Source organism: Notamacropus eugenii, chromosome 2 (genome assembly GCF_028372415.1).
Source record: "Notamacropus eugenii isolate mMacEug1 chromosome 2, mMacEug1.pri_v2, whole genome shotgun sequence".
NCBI lineage: Eukaryota > Metazoa > Chordata > Mammalia > Diprotodontia > Macropodidae > Notamacropus > Notamacropus eugenii.
Window position 1 is genome coordinate 506,507,374 of NC_092873.1, and position 17,084 is coordinate 506,524,457.

General features: G+C 49.1%; 1 protein-coding gene across 2 annotated transcripts in view; it reads right to left on the bottom strand.

Annotated features, from left to right (window-relative positions):
- The window catches only part of TESK2 (testis associated actin remodelling kinase 2), a 141,143-nt gene that overhangs the window by 1,853 nt on the left and 122,206 nt on the right, over positions 1-17,084 (bottom strand). For both annotated transcript variants that reach the window (XM_072649235.1, XM_072649236.1), the window contains 5 exons: positions 1,894-1,976; positions 1,646-1,730; positions 1,189-1,272; positions 968-1,054; positions 70-181 (listed from right to left, as the gene is read on the bottom strand). In XM_072649235.1, coding sequence (XP_072505336.1) covers positions 70-181; positions 968-1,054; positions 1,189-1,272; positions 1,646-1,730; positions 1,894-1,976 — 451 coding nt within the window. The remainder of the gene's footprint in view (positions 1-69; positions 182-967; positions 1,055-1,188; positions 1,273-1,645; positions 1,731-1,893; positions 1,977-17,084) is intronic.

A 17,084-nucleotide genomic window follows, 5' to 3' on the forward strand; every position in this document is an offset into this window, starting at 1 on the left:
TGGCCCTTCTGTTCCCTGGCTGCCCTCACCCCCATGTTTCCCACCCCCAGCCCCAGGGCTGGTTCTCACCCTTGGCAATGGACTTTCTGTCTTTATCCAGTTCTTCCTGCTGTAAGCAGCTCAGAGTCTCTTCTAGGGTCTTTACAATTTCAGCAAAGGGGGGCCGGAGTGTTGGGTCCATCTGTAAACATATCAGTGGGCTCATCTACTATTCGATGAGTATGCCTTTACCCACCCAACAGTACAGGGTCACACAGTCAGTCAACAAACACTGAAGAAGTGCACACTATGTGCCAGGCACCATCCCTGCTCTCAGGAGCTCCATGCCATCCAGTACGCAGGCAGTGCAAGGTGGGACTGGAGTGGGAGGAGCCAGGAGGTAGAGATGAGGAGGAACAGTGTTCTAGGCCTAGGCAAGGCCTGAGAAAATGCCCAGAACTGAGAAAGGGAGGGCGGTGTTTGGGGACTAGCCTGGAGGCTGGAGGCCTTGGAGTGTGAATAGGTGGGAAACACAGAACAAAGGACTTTGTGTTTGGTGCTGGAGGTGAGGGAGCCACTAGGCTTCACTAAAGACCGTGAGGTATCTGTTTAGCATGCTTTGGGTCCCCCATCAATCTGTCACAGCAGGGACCATGTTTTTGTCTTTCTTTGTAGTTGAAAGGCTACAAAGTGCACAGTGCCTGGCACGTAATATAGTAAATGATCAATAAATGTTTGTTGACTGACATCCTGGTCCCTCTTGGCTGTCCCCTCCCCCTGGAAGTCCTCTGAGGTGCACAAAGGCAGACTACAGCTCAGTCGTTAGCCATCAGAGCCATTCACAAGTGCTGTGGGCTTCCTGGTGGGGCATGGACAGTGGGTAAGAAGACTGGAGCTTAGGGACAGGCTCCCAGTGCCTCTGAGGTCTGCCCTGCCCTGGGGGTCTAAGCCCTGGTTATGGCCACAGAAGAGGAGAGCAGGAACTCACATTGCAGCAGTTGAATGCGAGCTGAAGGAAGTCTGGGGGACAGTCTCCCACCATGTGCTGGAAGGCATCGTAGTCTAGGCCAAAGTTCTGTGAACAAACACAGAGGAAGCTGGTGGGGATTGCAGACATTCACCACCCCTCAAGGCCTGGAGAAAGCACTACCCTTGGCAGCTCATCTCCGCAACCTGTCCGCAACCTGTCCTGGCCCAGGGCTCGCTCACCTCTGTCCGGGGCAGATAATCTGGGTCAGCCTGGATTCGGGCGATGATCTCACAGAGGATGATCCCATAGGAGAACACGTCGGCCTGCAGAGTGACCAGGATGGTCAGTCAGGTCCCCCACCCTGCAACTCACACCATTTTCCCAGATCCTGTATAGTATATCCTTTATTCTGGAAGCCACTTTAGGAAGTAATGAGCCTGGGGAGGGCACCCAGAGAAAAAAGGGCAGAGCAAAGCATCAGTAAACCCCACCATTCCCCAAGATGGAGGTCAAACCAGGCCCTTCTGAACAGCCCCAATATTGACCACAACTCAGGTCTGTGCCTCTCCAGGGACCAGCTCCTGCAAGGAGGTTACATGGCAGGAAAGGAATGTCTTTGTTTCCCTAAGATCCTGGGATCAGCTCAGTGAGTCCTCTGTCCTCCCTAGCCCCTGACACAAGGACCCTCATACTCACCTTCTCATTGTAGGGCTCATCTCTGAGAACCTCTGGTGCCATCCAGAAGGGTGAGCCCACCACTGCCAGCTTCTCACTTCCTGCACTGCAGGAAGAGAGAGAGATAGTTACATAGCAAGGCATGGGGCTGCCCAAAGGCTGGCTGGCGAGTGATAGGGAGCATGGAGGCTGGGCATTAGCCTGGAAGAGACAGGAATGCCAAGGTCCAGGACAGCTCCTGAGCCTTTCTCTTCAGAAGGGTCACCTACCTGTAATCAGGAATTTTCTCAGCCAGGCCAAAGTCAGCCACCACAGCAGAATAACTGTTCTCCTCATTCTTAATCAGGCAGTTCTGCATTTTACAAAAACAGGAGAAAACAAGATAGTGTAATCTGACCCTTTGAACACACAGTCCTCATCCCCCATTCTAACAGGAGTGATGGCAATCAAATTAGGATCTTTTGCTGTTTTTGTGCCTCTGACTGAATGATGTGATTAAGGAAGATCTTTCCCACGCACTGATGGGCCTGCCCACTGTGGGAAGCTTGATTAGGGGAGTTGTCCTGCAGGAGGGTCCCAAGTACCTTTCGTTTTGTTTGCTTTTCTATTGAGGCACTGGGTCAGAGGGTTATGCTCTCTGGCTCTAAAAAGTGTATAAATACTCCGAGGGTGAGGTTTTACTTGGGGGCTTAGTTTTTGTAAGAAGGTTTGAGTGCCAGACAACGACTCTGGGAAACACTTTAAGGAGGCCCCACCCACCCTTTGAAAACCCAGATGTCAGTGCTTCCCTCTCGAGTAACTATGGTCAGATAGTTGGACCTGTCTGTTGAATTATGGTCAGGCAGAGGAAGCCATGTCTGTTGACTTTTGATTTCTCTGTATTTTCTCTTAAGTTCAGCGTGCTGACTCCCCTAAACTAGGTGAATGATATATGTGCTTGGTTAAAGGAATGATACATGAGCTTGATTGAAGTGATTGTTAACCCCCTGAAAGCTGCTTTCCTTTTATGAATGCAGATCTAGGCCCCACTGTGTATGTTGGGGTGCTTACTGTTAGAGCAGGACATTGGACCTGAGAGATCTTAGATGCCATTGAGTCTAACCCCCTCATTTTACATATGAGGAAACTGAGGCCCAGAGAGGGGATGTGGGTTGTCCAGCTGCTGCACTGTCTCTATTGAGTTGCCAGGCTATGCATATGCCCCTTCACAATCCCAGCCTAGGAGAGTCTATAAACAGCCACCCCCTGCCACAGCTCCTGGCTTCCAGGAAATGGTTCTGACTCCACATGGACACTGGAGACCCAGGGAGAAAAAGGGGGAAAGTGGGAATTTCAAGACAAGTCTCCAGGCGCCCTGATCCTGAGAGCAGAGAACCAGTGCTGAGAGCAGGAAGCCTTTGAAGGGGTCCTTTTACTACAGGATTCGCAGAAGCCTGCCTTAGCTCCCCATTGGCTACTGAAGTCAGTGCTCCAGCTGGGCATTGCCTTTCTCCAAGGTCTGGTCCTAACTTGCTTGTCCATGTTTCTCACCACTCCAATCTAAGTACTTGTGGGAATTAGTCACAGCAGCCTGCTTACTTAACAGATATGCCCTGTGCTTTCCTATCACCTGGCCTTTGCTCCCAATTCCCCAAATCTGCAGGTCTGGCCTCCCAATCCCTCCTGTTGAGCCCACTGCTGCCTCTTCCATGAAGCCACATGTGATCCCATTGGCCACTGAGCTCCTAAAACACTTGGGCCTCTCTGTTGTCTTCTTCTCCGAGTTGGTTTATTATCTGCCAGAAGATCAGGAGCACCCCACAAACAGAGAACATAACTCATCCCCAGAGCCTTCAGGGCACCTTGCATGTGGTAGGCAAATGCTCAAAAACCATCTATTCTTTAACAAGCTTTAGATGAATACTAGATCCTAGGGTGGAGGAAGAGATTCAGAGATGGTCCGGACAGTCTAATAGTAGACAAGAGATACAGGGACAAATAGCAACTATGAAATAGAAAAAGATGAGACAGGCAAAGCGCAAAGGCCCAGAAGGCCTAGGGAAGCAAAGTGCACACATAACAAAGCCCCCAGTGAAGTGGGGCAGGGAGCAGACAGAAAGCTCATCTCGGGCCACAAGATGCAGAGGAAGGAACACCACATCACGTATGGGCAATAGTGAGTCGTCATGTTGGCAGGGTCAAGGTGCGGGGAGCACAGATCGTGCCAGGAGGAGGAGAGTAGGGCAATGGAGAACCAATGAAGGCTTTTCAGCAGGAGACTCATGGTCAGAGCTGGATTTGAGGAACTGTTTGTTAAGCACACAGATGAACTTAAGTATTTTGCCAACTGACTTGTGGCAATAACCGAAACAACCTAAGAAAAATGACATCCAAAATAGCCCAGTTCAAACGCCTACCATGGCTCCCCTCCGGCCTACTCCCCCACCCCCAGCTCTCCTTCACCTTGAGGAAGTCGGGGCCAGGATGGCTGACTCAGTGAAGTCAATTCTGGGGCCAATGAAGCCCCGTCTGACCCCAGCTGGTTCTTTGGGCTACACTGTACATTTCCTGGGCACCTGCCAGTGGAGCCCACGTTTCCATTTCTCCTGCTGACCCAAAAGGAGCCAGCAGTCTTGTTTTCTACTTCTCATCACCCCAAACTAGGAGCCTAGTTCTTGCTCACTGGTCCCCCAGGGGGCATGGCCCTAACCACTTGCCAGGGAAGTGGGCCCCACTCCAGCCTTCCTAAGAACTCTCAATGCCCCCATTCATAGGTGGCCTGCCAAGAAGGGGGGAGTAAATCAGACCTGCTCACCCCTGATCCCAGTGTTATATTCTTCTTCTATCATCCCTAAATCCCACAGGAGAGACCTTTATCTTACTCAGTTAAAACACTAAGTCCCAGGACTCAGGCTCTGGCCTTGAAGGCCAGATTTAGAGTCTTAGTTGTTTCATGCCCCTTCTCAGTGAGGCAGCTTAGCCAGCAGCGACTACCTTCAGGGGCTCCAGAGCTCTTTGTTATCTTGAATCAAAGCACCCATTGATCCAGGATCCAAGTTCCTGTGCTTACCTTAAACCACCCTGGAGAATACTCAGCTTCCCTCTGACTCTACCACAATTTCTCAGCTTGCACATGATGGGCACTGTCCCAGAACCTGTCCTTACACTAGGACAGAGGACCAGGGATCGGTTTCTCTTATTTGTCTTTCCTACCCACTAATTGCTATTCAGATGGAACCTGCAGGCTCCTGTTTACCCACAAGCTAACTTCACGGGGCTCCTTCAGACAGGGCTGATAACTTTGGGCACATTTAAGCTCTTCTGGGCAGCAAGAAGGCTTCAAGGCAGAGAGGGGAATGCAGACAATCCTGGCCTTGGGAATCAGGAAACCCTGGATTCAAGTGCCAGCTCTTTTACTTAGGACTTTGAACCTCTCTAAACCTATAAAGCTGGACTAAAGCCCACTGGTACTATCTAGCGTAGAGGGGTATTGTGATAATCGACTGAAATTATATCAAATGACTTATGAAGTGTTTTCTCAATATAGCCATGATTATTATGGCACCATGAAGAGCTGTTAACTAAAGGTACTGCCCTGCCCATCCTTGTAAGCCTGCCTAAATTCACAACCATAGTTTAAATATGCCACACAGAGCATAAGCCTGCCAACCTCAATGATGCAGAAATATATTCTGGGAATGCAGGTATTTCTGAGAAAGAGGGGATGGTCCCAAGAGAGCTGGCCAGGGTACATTCCTTGTGCAGACCCCAGAGGTAGCCCAATGTATATGTACCCAAGAAGCTTCCCTACCGTTCTGCTTAGCCAGGGTGGGCAGGAGCCTCCTGGAGGCCCTACACAGTTTCACACTGAATTCAGTGCAATTTGAGGCAGCCCTGAAGGCTGCAGAGAATTCAGAAAACTGATGACATTGGGCTCAGTTTCGGAACCCTGCAAGTCATAGGCTGACTTGGGAAAACCATCAGAGGTCATCCAACATGGTCAGGATCTGAACATATACTTCCTAACCAAATGCAGACAAGGGATCATTTCATCTTTGCTTGAAGCCCAGTAGGGAAGCAGAAATGATAACATGCTGAGGCAGCCCACGCCTCTGGAGTAGCCCTCCCAGGAAGAGATTGCTTCCTGGGACCAGGTAGCTTGTCCCTCCTTCCACAAAAGACCCCTCCAAGTATGTCCTCTGGATTTATCCCTATCCTGGCTGGCCTCCAGCTTCTCAATGTCCTTCAAATATTCAGAGCAACCATATGGCTCATAACAACATTGTGAGATAAGTCATACAAGTGAATAATTGCCTCTGGCCATAAAGCTGGCTAGTACTTGAGCCAGAGGACAATTTGTTGGCAGCTGGTGGTGTGGTACACAGAGCGCTAGACCTGGTGTCAGGAAGACCAGAGTATAAATATGGCCTCAGATACCTACTAGTTGTGTGACCCACAGTAACTCAGGCAACCTCTGTCTGCCTCAGTGTTCTCTGTAAAATGGGGACAAAATGATATAATATTTGCAAAGTGTTTTGCAAACTTTGAAGTGATATCTAAATGCTGCTATAATAACAGTTTTGGACAAGGGCCAGTCAAGATTTTGCCCGTGATGTTCGCAGCGTCCTAAATGGGTTTGTATTGACAGCTGTACCACCAGCAGAGGCTAGAGAGACAACTTTCTGGCAGTTCTACCTTCTATGGGGTTGCTTACTCAGAATTAAGATCAGGTAAGACTTGAAGGTAACCACGCCTCCCCCCGCAACTCTCCATCGCTGGGCTTCTTTTTGAAATGCTGAATTAAAAAATGATCAAAAGAAAGGTGAGGGACCAGGGAGAGAAGGCACAACCTGTTCCCTGAATTTCTGAATTGAGCTCAGATGCTTCTTCTGCTTTCTCTGCCGGGGCTTTGACCACTGAATTCAGAAAGATGGCTCAAAAATGGGCAATAGGGACTTGAAACCCAGGCTCAAAGGAGACGGTTAAGAGTGTCAGATTACCCTGGCTGAGTGTGAGTCATCAGGCTCAGACAACCCAGAGCCCAGAATGAACCAAAAGGACTGGCTGCTGTGACTACTCAACAGGGCTAAGTGATCTTTGAATAACCAGAGGGGATGCTGTACAATAGGACAGAGAAAAGGCAAATACCACAATTTTCAAAAAAAAAAGAAGAGGGTAAGATCTCTAAACCAATGCTTCTTAAGCCTGTTTTGTGGCATGGAGTTCTTTGGCAGGTTGGTGAAATTTATGGATCTCTTTTCAAAATAATATTTTTAAATCCATAAAATAAAACACAAAGGATCATAAAAGAAATAAATTATATCAAAATAAAGAGGCATTTTTTTCCCATCCAAATTCAAAGACCCCATGAAATCTCTTCAGGGATTCCAGGTAAAGAACTCCCAGGCCAGTGAGAAAGACCTTTCCAGGTTGAGCTTCTGAATCCTCCGAGACAACTCCAAGGCAGGGTACCATAATTTATTTCCCTTTCCTCAACCTCATCCACATCCTTTTTATGTGTTCTCTTCCCCTGTTAGAATGTAAATTCCTTCAAGTCTGGGACTGTCTGGCTTTTAGATCATATTTGTATTCTGGTATCTGTATTCAGACGCACAGCGGCTGGCAGAGTTCGCTTTAAAAATGTTTGTGGATGTGACTTGACCTTGATCTCCAGGAAAATTCTAGAACATACTATCAAAGGGATGACTTGTGAACACTGAGACAAAGGAAGTTAGAGTAGCCTCGCTCCTTTTGTCAACAGGATTGCCAGACTATATCAGGGTGCCACTGGCACAGCACAGTATCCACCTGGACTTCAGGAAGATGACTGACAAAGTTTTTCCACACCATCCTCTGGACAAGTTGGAGAGAAGCGGGTTAGATGACAGAAGTTAGGTGAACTCAGAGCTGGCTGAATGGCTGGACGCAAAGGAACTCTCCAGTGGGCCAGCATCTGCCGGGAGGGAGGGTTCTAGGACGTACGTAGAGAGAGGTGTTTGGCTTGTGATGCAGATAATTTTTTATCAAGGGCATGCTTATCAAATCTATCAATGAAGCCAAGCTGGTAGGGATGGGCAACACATTGGATGGCAATCAGGACTCAAAAAGGTCTCAACAGGTCAGTCTGTGTAAGGTCATGGAAGTAGCCTGCTCAGGTAAAGGGATACTGTGAGATATGCAATGCTGGGAAGCATGTCAGGACAGTCACTATGACTGGTGCTGCTGGCATCTCCCAGGGCTTTGCTAGGACTTCTCGTATCAGTGCTAAAGCTCAGCTGCCCTCCACTGTGCTAGGCAAATCTGTGGCCAGACGTCAGGACTCAGACCAAGACCAAAGTGTCTCATCTTTCATCTCTAGGACTTAGTTCAGGACTAACCTAAGCAATCAGGCCTCCCATGAAGTGGGGAGTTCTACCAGTGGGTGATCTAAGACTGAAGAGGGAAATACATATACACACTTTTTAAGCAAAGCATCCTGGAGATGTTTATATGGATCTATCTATCTATCTATCTATCTATCTATCTATCTATCTATCCACCCATCCATCCATCCATCCATCCATCCATCTCCAGAATTTTCTGCTTAGAAGCTGAACCCATAGAAACTGACGAGATCCCTGAGAAAGTAGACGGCCTGGGACACCCTTGAGTATACCCATGTAGAGGGGACAGGCCAGGGATGATGATCCAGAGGAAAGAATGGTTCTAAGACTCAGAAAAGAACAGCATTACCAAAATTTGGGGAGGAGGGAGCATCTGGGAGGAGAGAACGGTCAACAAATCTAGGAGATGACACAGAGTGCAGAGATCAGAAGCAGGAGAACAGTGATAGCCATGCTGGATGATGATCATCTGTGAATGACTTAGCTCTTCTCAACAATACAATGTCCCAAAACAATCCCAAAGGACTCATGATTAAGCATACTCCAGAGAAAGAACTGATGGAGTCTGAATGCAGACTGAAGCTTGCTTGCTTTCTTTCATTTTCTTTCTCAAAACGACTAATATGGAAATGTCTTACATGACTGTACAAATATAACCTATATCAGATTGCTTACCATCTCAGGCAGGGGGGAGGGGAGAGGAGGGGGGGAGGGGAGGGAGGGCTACAATTTGGAACTCAAAACTTAAAAAAAAACCCCAAGAATTTTAAAAATTGTTTTTGTAGGTAACTGAGGGAAAATAAAATATCATTTTAAAAAAGACCACGGGTAACCTTGGAGTGAGCAGTTTAACTCCATGACCCAGCAGAGTGATACAGCAACCAGAAAAGCTGATGCCATCTTGAGGGGCACCGAGAGAGAGCAAGGCCCCATCTTCTGCTCTCATCAGGTCTTCATCAGGAATTCTGGGTTGGGTTCTGGGCACTTCAATTAAGGAGGGCTGCCAGGATGGTAAGGAACCTTGGTGGAGCTGAGCACATTTAGCCTGAAGATGATAAGACTCCAGAGGATCTGACAGTGCTCTTCACAGAGCTGAGGACCTGTCATGTGGAAGATGGATGAGATTTGCTTTATTTAGCCCCAGATGGCAAAACCAGGAGCCAGCAGTAGAAGGTGCAAAAGGGCAAATATCAGGCTCAGTGTCAGGGAGTACTTGCTTGGGTCAAAAGGCTATTTGGGGAGTCAAATTTGAATTCAGTTCTTCCTAATTCCAGACCTCTATTGTGCCACCTATCTGTCTCTTGAAAAATATATGCAAAATAAATACAAGGCAAATTCTTTGGGTGGAGAGGGTGCTAGAAGAAGGAAGTATAAATTAGAGCTGTCTAACAGTGGAGCGGGTTGCCTTCAGAAGTCCTTTGAGCAGTGGTTGGAGCCTAGTGGTCTAGACTGCTGTAGAGGTTACACATAGTTCAACTAGACTTGAGATCCCTTCTGTGATCTACACTGTAGATCTCTACACTGAGATCCCTTCCAACTCTCCAAATCTTGTGAGTCTGAGTCCCAGTGGAAAAAAGATTCCCAGGAAGGGTAAGATCTTCCATATTTTTCTGTCTACAAATGACTTTGTACTACAGCTAGCACCCTGTACCGCTTTGGGATCCCTAACTGAGATCCACAGTCGCTCAGAGTAAAAACAACGTGGATGAAGAATGCTTGTTGTCAGACTTTGACAGGCAATTGGATGGAGAACCTATAAATTGGGCTCATCATATATTCAATGACTTGGAACATATCCTACGGTGGAGAATGACTTGGGTCCTGAAACGGAACAGAAAAAGGAAAGTAGGCTGGAATCCTTTTGGGAAATTTATTGTTCAGTTGTTTCAGTCGTGCCCGACTCTTCATGACCCCACTCAGGGTTGCTTGGCAAAGATACTAGTTTGGTTTGTCATTTCCTTCTCCAGCTCATTTTATGGATGAGGAAACTGAGGCAAGCAGGGATAAGTGCCTTGGTCAGAGTCACATACCTAATGAGTGTCTGAGGCCAGATTTGAACTCAGGAAGACGAGTCTTTCTGACTGCAAGCCTGGCATTCTATGCACTGTACCACCTAGCTGCTCCCCCCCCCCCCATTTTGGGAAATGGCATGGTATTTTTAGTCTGTCAGTTAGCAACCATCATGAAATACCTACTAAGCACCAGGTATTGTGGTATGGGTGGGGATACAGCGAACAGCAAAAACAGTCCGTGCCCTCTAGGAGCTTCCACTTTAATGTGAGAGGACAACATCAAAGTGAGGGAGCTGGAAAGTGCTAAGAGAAGGTAGGCAGGCTGGGTGGGAGCATGGCGGCCTATGCACCCCTCCAATGGAAGGTGTCAGAGGAACTCACCAATGGGAGAAGGGGGGATGAAAAGCCTCACTGCAAACAAGAGAGGAGGCAGAATTCTGAACTTCAAGCCAGGGAGACTTGGGTTCAAGTCTGTTTCTGACCCTTCCTGGCTGTGTGAGCAGGAAAAAGTCACATAAGCCTCCCTGAGGCACAGACGATTCTTTAAGACTACAAACACAGGCGGGATGAGATCTGCTTCAGTGGCAAGAGTTACTACAGCCACAAAATCATGGGTCCTTGGTGTCTGATGTGTTTTTCCAGTGATGCTCTATGGCTGTAAGCCACTGATTACCAGTGCTGACAAATTAAGTTGAAGGTCACCCAGAAGGCAGTGGAGAGGCAGGTGATGAGAATGAACAGGCTATCATGAACAGCACAAGAAGTGTGCCATAAAGGATGTTATCAGACAGTTGGATGACTAGAGAACAAGATAGATGGGTCCTGTAGAGGGAGTTGACGGTTGGTATCCTCCATTGGTGTCCATACAATGTCAAGAGGACTCCTCAAGAGCTTTCACAAAGCAGGAGGATCAGGACAAGGGTCATGGAGAGGAAATGACCCCGATCCTTCTCATCCAAGTCAGAATGGCTGAAATATGGCACCCACCTGCACACAGCCTCACTCTACCTTCCATGACTCCTTGGGACCCTGGCCATTCTTACTCCTCTGACTACATATGGTGTTCTGAGTGGCAGTCACTGAGTGTCACCACAAGGGGGCATATTCAACCAGAGAGACTTGGCTCATGGCAAAGAAGTCTCTGGGCTACAAAGCTGAAGGGTTAAAACCACTGTTTATGCAAACAGATTGGAGGGATAGAAAAGGATCTTTGTGTGTCCCTCAGCCCAGTGCAGTCCAACGCCACAGAAGTGAACAGAATGCTCACCTCTCTGCTTCTTAAGTAATGTCCCAAGCAAGCTAAGCCACTAGAATGAAAAATCCTGGCTTCAGCTCAGAATTAGGAGGGTCTGACCCAGACCACCGAGTCAGCTTTTTTTCGGCTCAGCCCAAAGATGAGAAATTCCCAGAGTAGCACAGGCCATTACAGACAAGGAAAGAAACCATGACTGCAAGATCTCTCAGACTGGACGTGATCATGCAACTAAGAAGAATTTACTGAGTTCCTATTACGTGCCTGGTGCCAGGAATACACAAAAATGAAACCATTCCTGCCCTCCAGAAGCATCTATTCTATCAGAGAAGAACATATGTACACAAATAAGAATGTGTAAAATATAGGGGATGGGACCAAACCCGGGATTCCACTGACAGGAAACTCCCTCCACTAAGACAATTTTCTGCAATAAATAATTCTAGAGAAGTTCCTACAGCAAGGAAGGGAGGAGGGAGGAAGGGGGGAAGGGGCAGGGAGGGGGAGGTATAGGGGAGGAAGGGAGTGGGGAGGGGAGAGGTATGGGGGAGGGAGGGAGGAAGGGAGTGGGGAGGGGAGAGGTATGGGGGAGGGAGGGAGGAAGGGAGTGGGGAGGGGAGAGGTATGGGGGAGGGAGGGAGGAAGGGAGTGGGGAGGGGAGAGGTATGGGGGAGGGAGGGAGGAAGGGAGTGGGGAGGGGAGAGGTATGGGGGAGGGAGGGAGGAAGGGAGTGGGGAGGGGAGAGGTATGGGGGAGGGAGGGAGGAAGGGAGTGGGAAGGGGAGAGGTATGGGGGAGGGAGGGAGGAAGGGAGTGGGAAGGGGAGAGGTATGGGGGAGGGAGGGAGGAAGGGAGTGGGGAGGGGAGAGGTATGGGGGAGGGAGGGAGGAAGGGAGTGGGGAGGGGAGAGGTATGGGGGAGGGAAGGAGGAAGGGAGTGGGGAGGGGAGAGGTATGGGGGAGGGAGGGAGGAAGGGAGTGGGGAGGGGAGAGGTATGGGGGAGGGAGGGAGGAAGGGAGTGGGGAGGGGAGAGGCATGGGGGAGGGAGGGAGGAAGGGAGTGGGGAGGGGAGAGGTATGGGGGAGGGAGGGAGGAAGGGAGTGGGGAGGGGAGAGGTATGGGGGAGGGAGGGAGGAAGGGAGTGGGGAGGGGAGAGGTATGGGGGAGGGAGGGAGGAAGGGAGTGGGGAGGGGAGAGGTATGGGGGAGGGAGGGAGGAAGGGAGTGGGAAGGGGAGAGGTATGGGGGAGGGAGGGAGGAAGGGAGTGGGGAGGGGAGAGGTATGGGGGAGGGAGGGAGGAAGGGAGTGGGAAGGGGAGAGGTATGGGGGAGGGAGGGAGGAAGGGAGTGGGGAGGGGAGAGGTATGGGGGAGGGAGGGAGGAAGGGAGTGGGGAGGGGAGAGGTATGGGGGAGGGAGGGAGGAAGGGAGTGGGGAGGGGAGAGGTATGGGGGAGGGAGGGAGGAAGGGAGTGGGAAGGGGAGAGGTATGGGGGAGGGAGGGAGGAAGGGAGTGGGGAGGGGAGAGGTATGGGGGAGGGAGGGAGGAAGGGAGTGGGGAGGGGAGAGGTATGGGGGAGGGAGGGAGGAAGGGAGTGGGGAGGGGAGAGGTATGGGGGAGGGAGGGAGGAAGGGAGTGGGGAGGGGAGAGGTATGGGGGAGGGAGGGAGGAAGGGAGTGGGAAGGGGAGAGGTATGGGGGAGGGAGGGAGGAAGGGAGTGGGGAGGGGAGAGGTATGGGGGAGGGAGGGAGGAAGGGAGTGGGAAGGGGAGAGGTATGGGGGAGGGAGGGAGGAAGGGAGTGGGGAGGGGAGAGGTATGGGGGAGGGAGGGAGGAAGGGAGTGGGGAGGGGAGAGGTATGGGGGAGGGAGGGAGGAAGGGAGTGGGAAGGGGAGAGGTATGGGGGAGGGAGGGAAGAAGGGAGGAGGGAAGAAAGAAAAAAAGCATTTATTAAGCACTGACTATGTGCCAGGTTCTGCACTAAGTGCTTTGTGGATATTATTTTGTTTGATCCTCACAGCAACCTAAGAAGGTAGGGTCTGTTATTATTCCCACTTTACAGTTGAGGAAACTGAGGCAGATAGTGGTTTAAGTGACTTTTCCAGGGACACAAAGCTATTTCTGGGGCCAGATTTGAACGCAGGCCTTCCTGACTCTAGGCATAGCACTTTATCCATCATATCACCTATCTATGTCTTGAAAAATGTATATAGAATAAAACACAGGGCAAATTTTGGGGGTAAAATGGGTTTTAGCAGATGAGAGTATCTAGAAAGGAAGCATGAAGGTATATTTTGAGCAAAGTTGTTTTAAATATTTTTTTCAATAAATAAAAATCTATTTTTTTCTCCCTCCCCCCTTCCCCTATTAGGAAAACAAACAAACCCTAAATCCTAGAGACACATGTGCACGGTCATTGGCCAAGTCTAAATACGTGTCTATCAGCTCTGTGTCCAGAAGGGAAGAACACTCTTTGTTGGTCCTCTAGAATTGTGGCTGCTCACTGCATGGATTCGAGGTCTGGAGTATTTCCAAGGCCATGTTTATTTCACCGCATTGTCAGTGTATACGTTGTTCTTCGGGTTCGGGTCCCTTCATTCTGCATCAGTTCATACAAGTTTCGCCCAGATTTCTCAGAAACCATCCTTTTCATCATTTCTTACAGCACAATTATATTCCATTCTATTTATATTTCATCATCTGCTCCCCAATTCGCATGCATCCTCTTTAGTTTCCAGTTCTTTGCTTCCACCAAGAGTAGTTTCTCAGTATGTCTGTGCAGAGGGGCCCTTTTTCTCCTGGGGGTGCAGTGGGCCAATTTTTTAACTTTTTGGTTAGAGTTCCACACTCTGAGCAGAGTTTGGAGGTGCTGTGGGAGCTGTTCTAACAGAAGTACCCAGGAAACCCCAACTCCAGTTCTGCCACTTGCACCTGTGTAATCTAGGGCAGGCACCGGCACCCGAGTTTACTTGTGCATCACTTCCCTTTTCTATAAAACGGATGGGACGGAGCCAGTAGTGTCCAGGTCATCAAAGGCACAGACCTGGCGAACAAAGGGCCAAGGCACCTACTGGTGGGGGGAGGGGGGACGGAGGGGCGTCTGTCTCAGAGGAACTGCCTTGGCTTAGAAAATGGCTTTCAAAAGCAATGGTTTCTTCTGCTCATTACTGACAGGGCCATTTATGCGCACACACACACACACACACACACACACACACACACACACACACACACACACACACACACTCTCTCTCTCTCTCTCTCTCTCTCTCTCTCTCTCTCTCTCTCTCTCTCTCTCTCTCTCTCTCTCTCTCTCTTCTCTCCCAGAAACCTAAAAGGACTCAAGACTCTTGGGAAATCCCATGAAGGTGGGATATGAGTGGAGCTGTGAAGCTGCAGGTGGCAAATCAGTAGGGTCCTAGGAGGAGTGCTAAGTACCCCCACCTGAGTCCTCCATCAGTCACAGGAGTGGCCAAAAGTGAGAAGGGCCCCATTGGAAAGAATACAGCCCCTGGGGCCCCACTGCTGAAACATGAACATAAGTTGTCTGAATGATCTGGTCTCAGAAAAGCGCCAAAGGGGCCCCATCCAGGATGGAGACTCCATCCTGGCTTTCTGGGGGGCAGGGTGGCAGTTATAGTGGCTGCTGCGACCTCCATATAAATATAGCAGCCTCTTGGACACCAATCCTATGCCCTACTCACTACAGGGATGCGTTGTGCCTAGGCTTTACCCACTTCCACCTGCTAGCCTAGTCATGTCCCCTGCTCAGCCTCTTCTCACTTTTCCAGGTCCTACTCATTTAAAACCCAATGTAATGAAAAGGATGCTGGATATAGAGTCCTGGATTCAAATCCTGATCATGTTACTTTACTCCCTGTCTGGCTTTAAAGTAAGCCACTCCCCCTTTGTTGGGACTCAGTTTTCTCCTCTGCACATGGAGGAGGCTGAGTCAAATGACCTTTTGGAGCCCTCAAAACTCTAGATCTTGGGAATCTTTGAGCTCTTTTCCCCTGAATTCTGAGATTTTGAGATTCTACTTCACCTGTTTCTTATTTCCCAGCATAGAGACTCATAGATTCTAAGAACAAGAGCCACCTTCAAGCATAGATTTAGTTCAGCCCAGACATGATGAAGAAACCATTCCCAACAAGAGGTCAGCTAACATTGGTTTGAAGACTCGCAACAAAGAGGAACCCGATAGCTTTTAAAGCAGTGCCTTCCATTCCAAGCCTGCACACTAACACTAGTGATTCTGCCTAAAATCTGGAGTTGGCCAGCAAGAAACTCTATTTCTTGAAGACCCAGGCAGCCCTGGCTTCTCTCCTGGACAAGGAGTAGGGTCACGCTAATCTGGCAGATCCATAAACCCTCATGGAGCACCTGCTCCATGCTGTACAAACAAGTTACAGAGCCCCAGGAAGTCTCCACATTCTCTCAGCAGTCCAGGAACTGAGTCACTGAGCTAGGGTCTTCAGGGGGCTTTTAGAAGGAGACACAAAAGGGAGGGGCCACAGCCCCTGCCACCAGAGACTGCCATCTAGTGGGAAGAGCTGAGGCCAAACAATGACCCTGAATCATGACCTGTCTACACTGGCTGGGGGCCCTACACACGCCCCTTAACTTTTCCATGTCTTTGGCAACTCTCTCAGTCCAGGAGCTGAAGACAAGGTCCCAATCTGCATTGATAGAAGGAACTTCCTCATTGGAAGCTCACTAGGGCAATGCTATTATCAGTCCAGTCCACATTCCTATCAATGACTAATTAAAAAAAAAGAAAATAAAAATAACTAATTCAATGAGTTGGCTGGCTAATTAATTACTGAGTCAGCTTTGGGCTGGGTTTTCTGATTCCTGAGAATTAGTCTGAAGGCCCCAATAAGGAGATAAACTCATATAGTCAGAGGATTTGAAATTAGAAGCAACACTGGTTACCATCTAAGTTTAATCTTATTTTACAGACTGGGAAACTGGGACCCTGTGAAAGAACTTGCTCACCCACACATCAGTAAAGGGAAGGGCCATATTGGGTCATGTCTTCTGGTCAACTACACCTCCATCTATTTCACTGCAGAAGCTCGAGATTCCCCCAAGTGCCCCCACACATGCCCACTCTGCCCTTCAGATGATCCAACTCTGACATGTCTTTTAGTCTGACAGACCTTATGTCTGCATGGTTGCCAGGGGCCTATAATGAACACAATGGAACCTGAAACTGCCATATTTATGTGATTCTTCATGAAGCAAAATCTGTCTCAGACGACAGTCCAAGTCATAAATCCCAGCATGAAAACGAAAAGTAAGCTATTCCAATGAGCAGGGTATATGGCCCAGAGAAGGAAATGAGCAGTAAGAAAAGGAAAACTAACCTTTCTGGAGCAGGGCCAGCAACTCTTGGCCAGAGCAACCCAAGGTCAGCTGTGTTGATTATCTCAGAGAAAAATGTGTACAGTAGCTAGTTTGGGGACTGCTCCATGAGGCCAGCTTGCTCCTTAATAATTCACAGCCCTTACAGGACCTTCTAGGGATAAGGCATTGTACAAGGCACTAGAGATGCAGACAAAGATATAGAAGTGTCTGCCCTCTGGTGGAGCACGTGGCTGATTTTAAGACATACATTTGCTCGAATACTTTCCTAAAAAGCACAATGGGATTCATACCCATCACTTCCCAAGATGATGTGAGAGTCATGCATACAACTAAGTTCCACACACACAGCAATACCAACAATTTTAGAGCTTAGGCACCTAAAGCACTGTTGAGAGCACTACCCTCCTCCCACTATTTTAGGCTCTCAATGTAGGAGTCATCCCTAACTCCACACTGCCTCTCACCTCC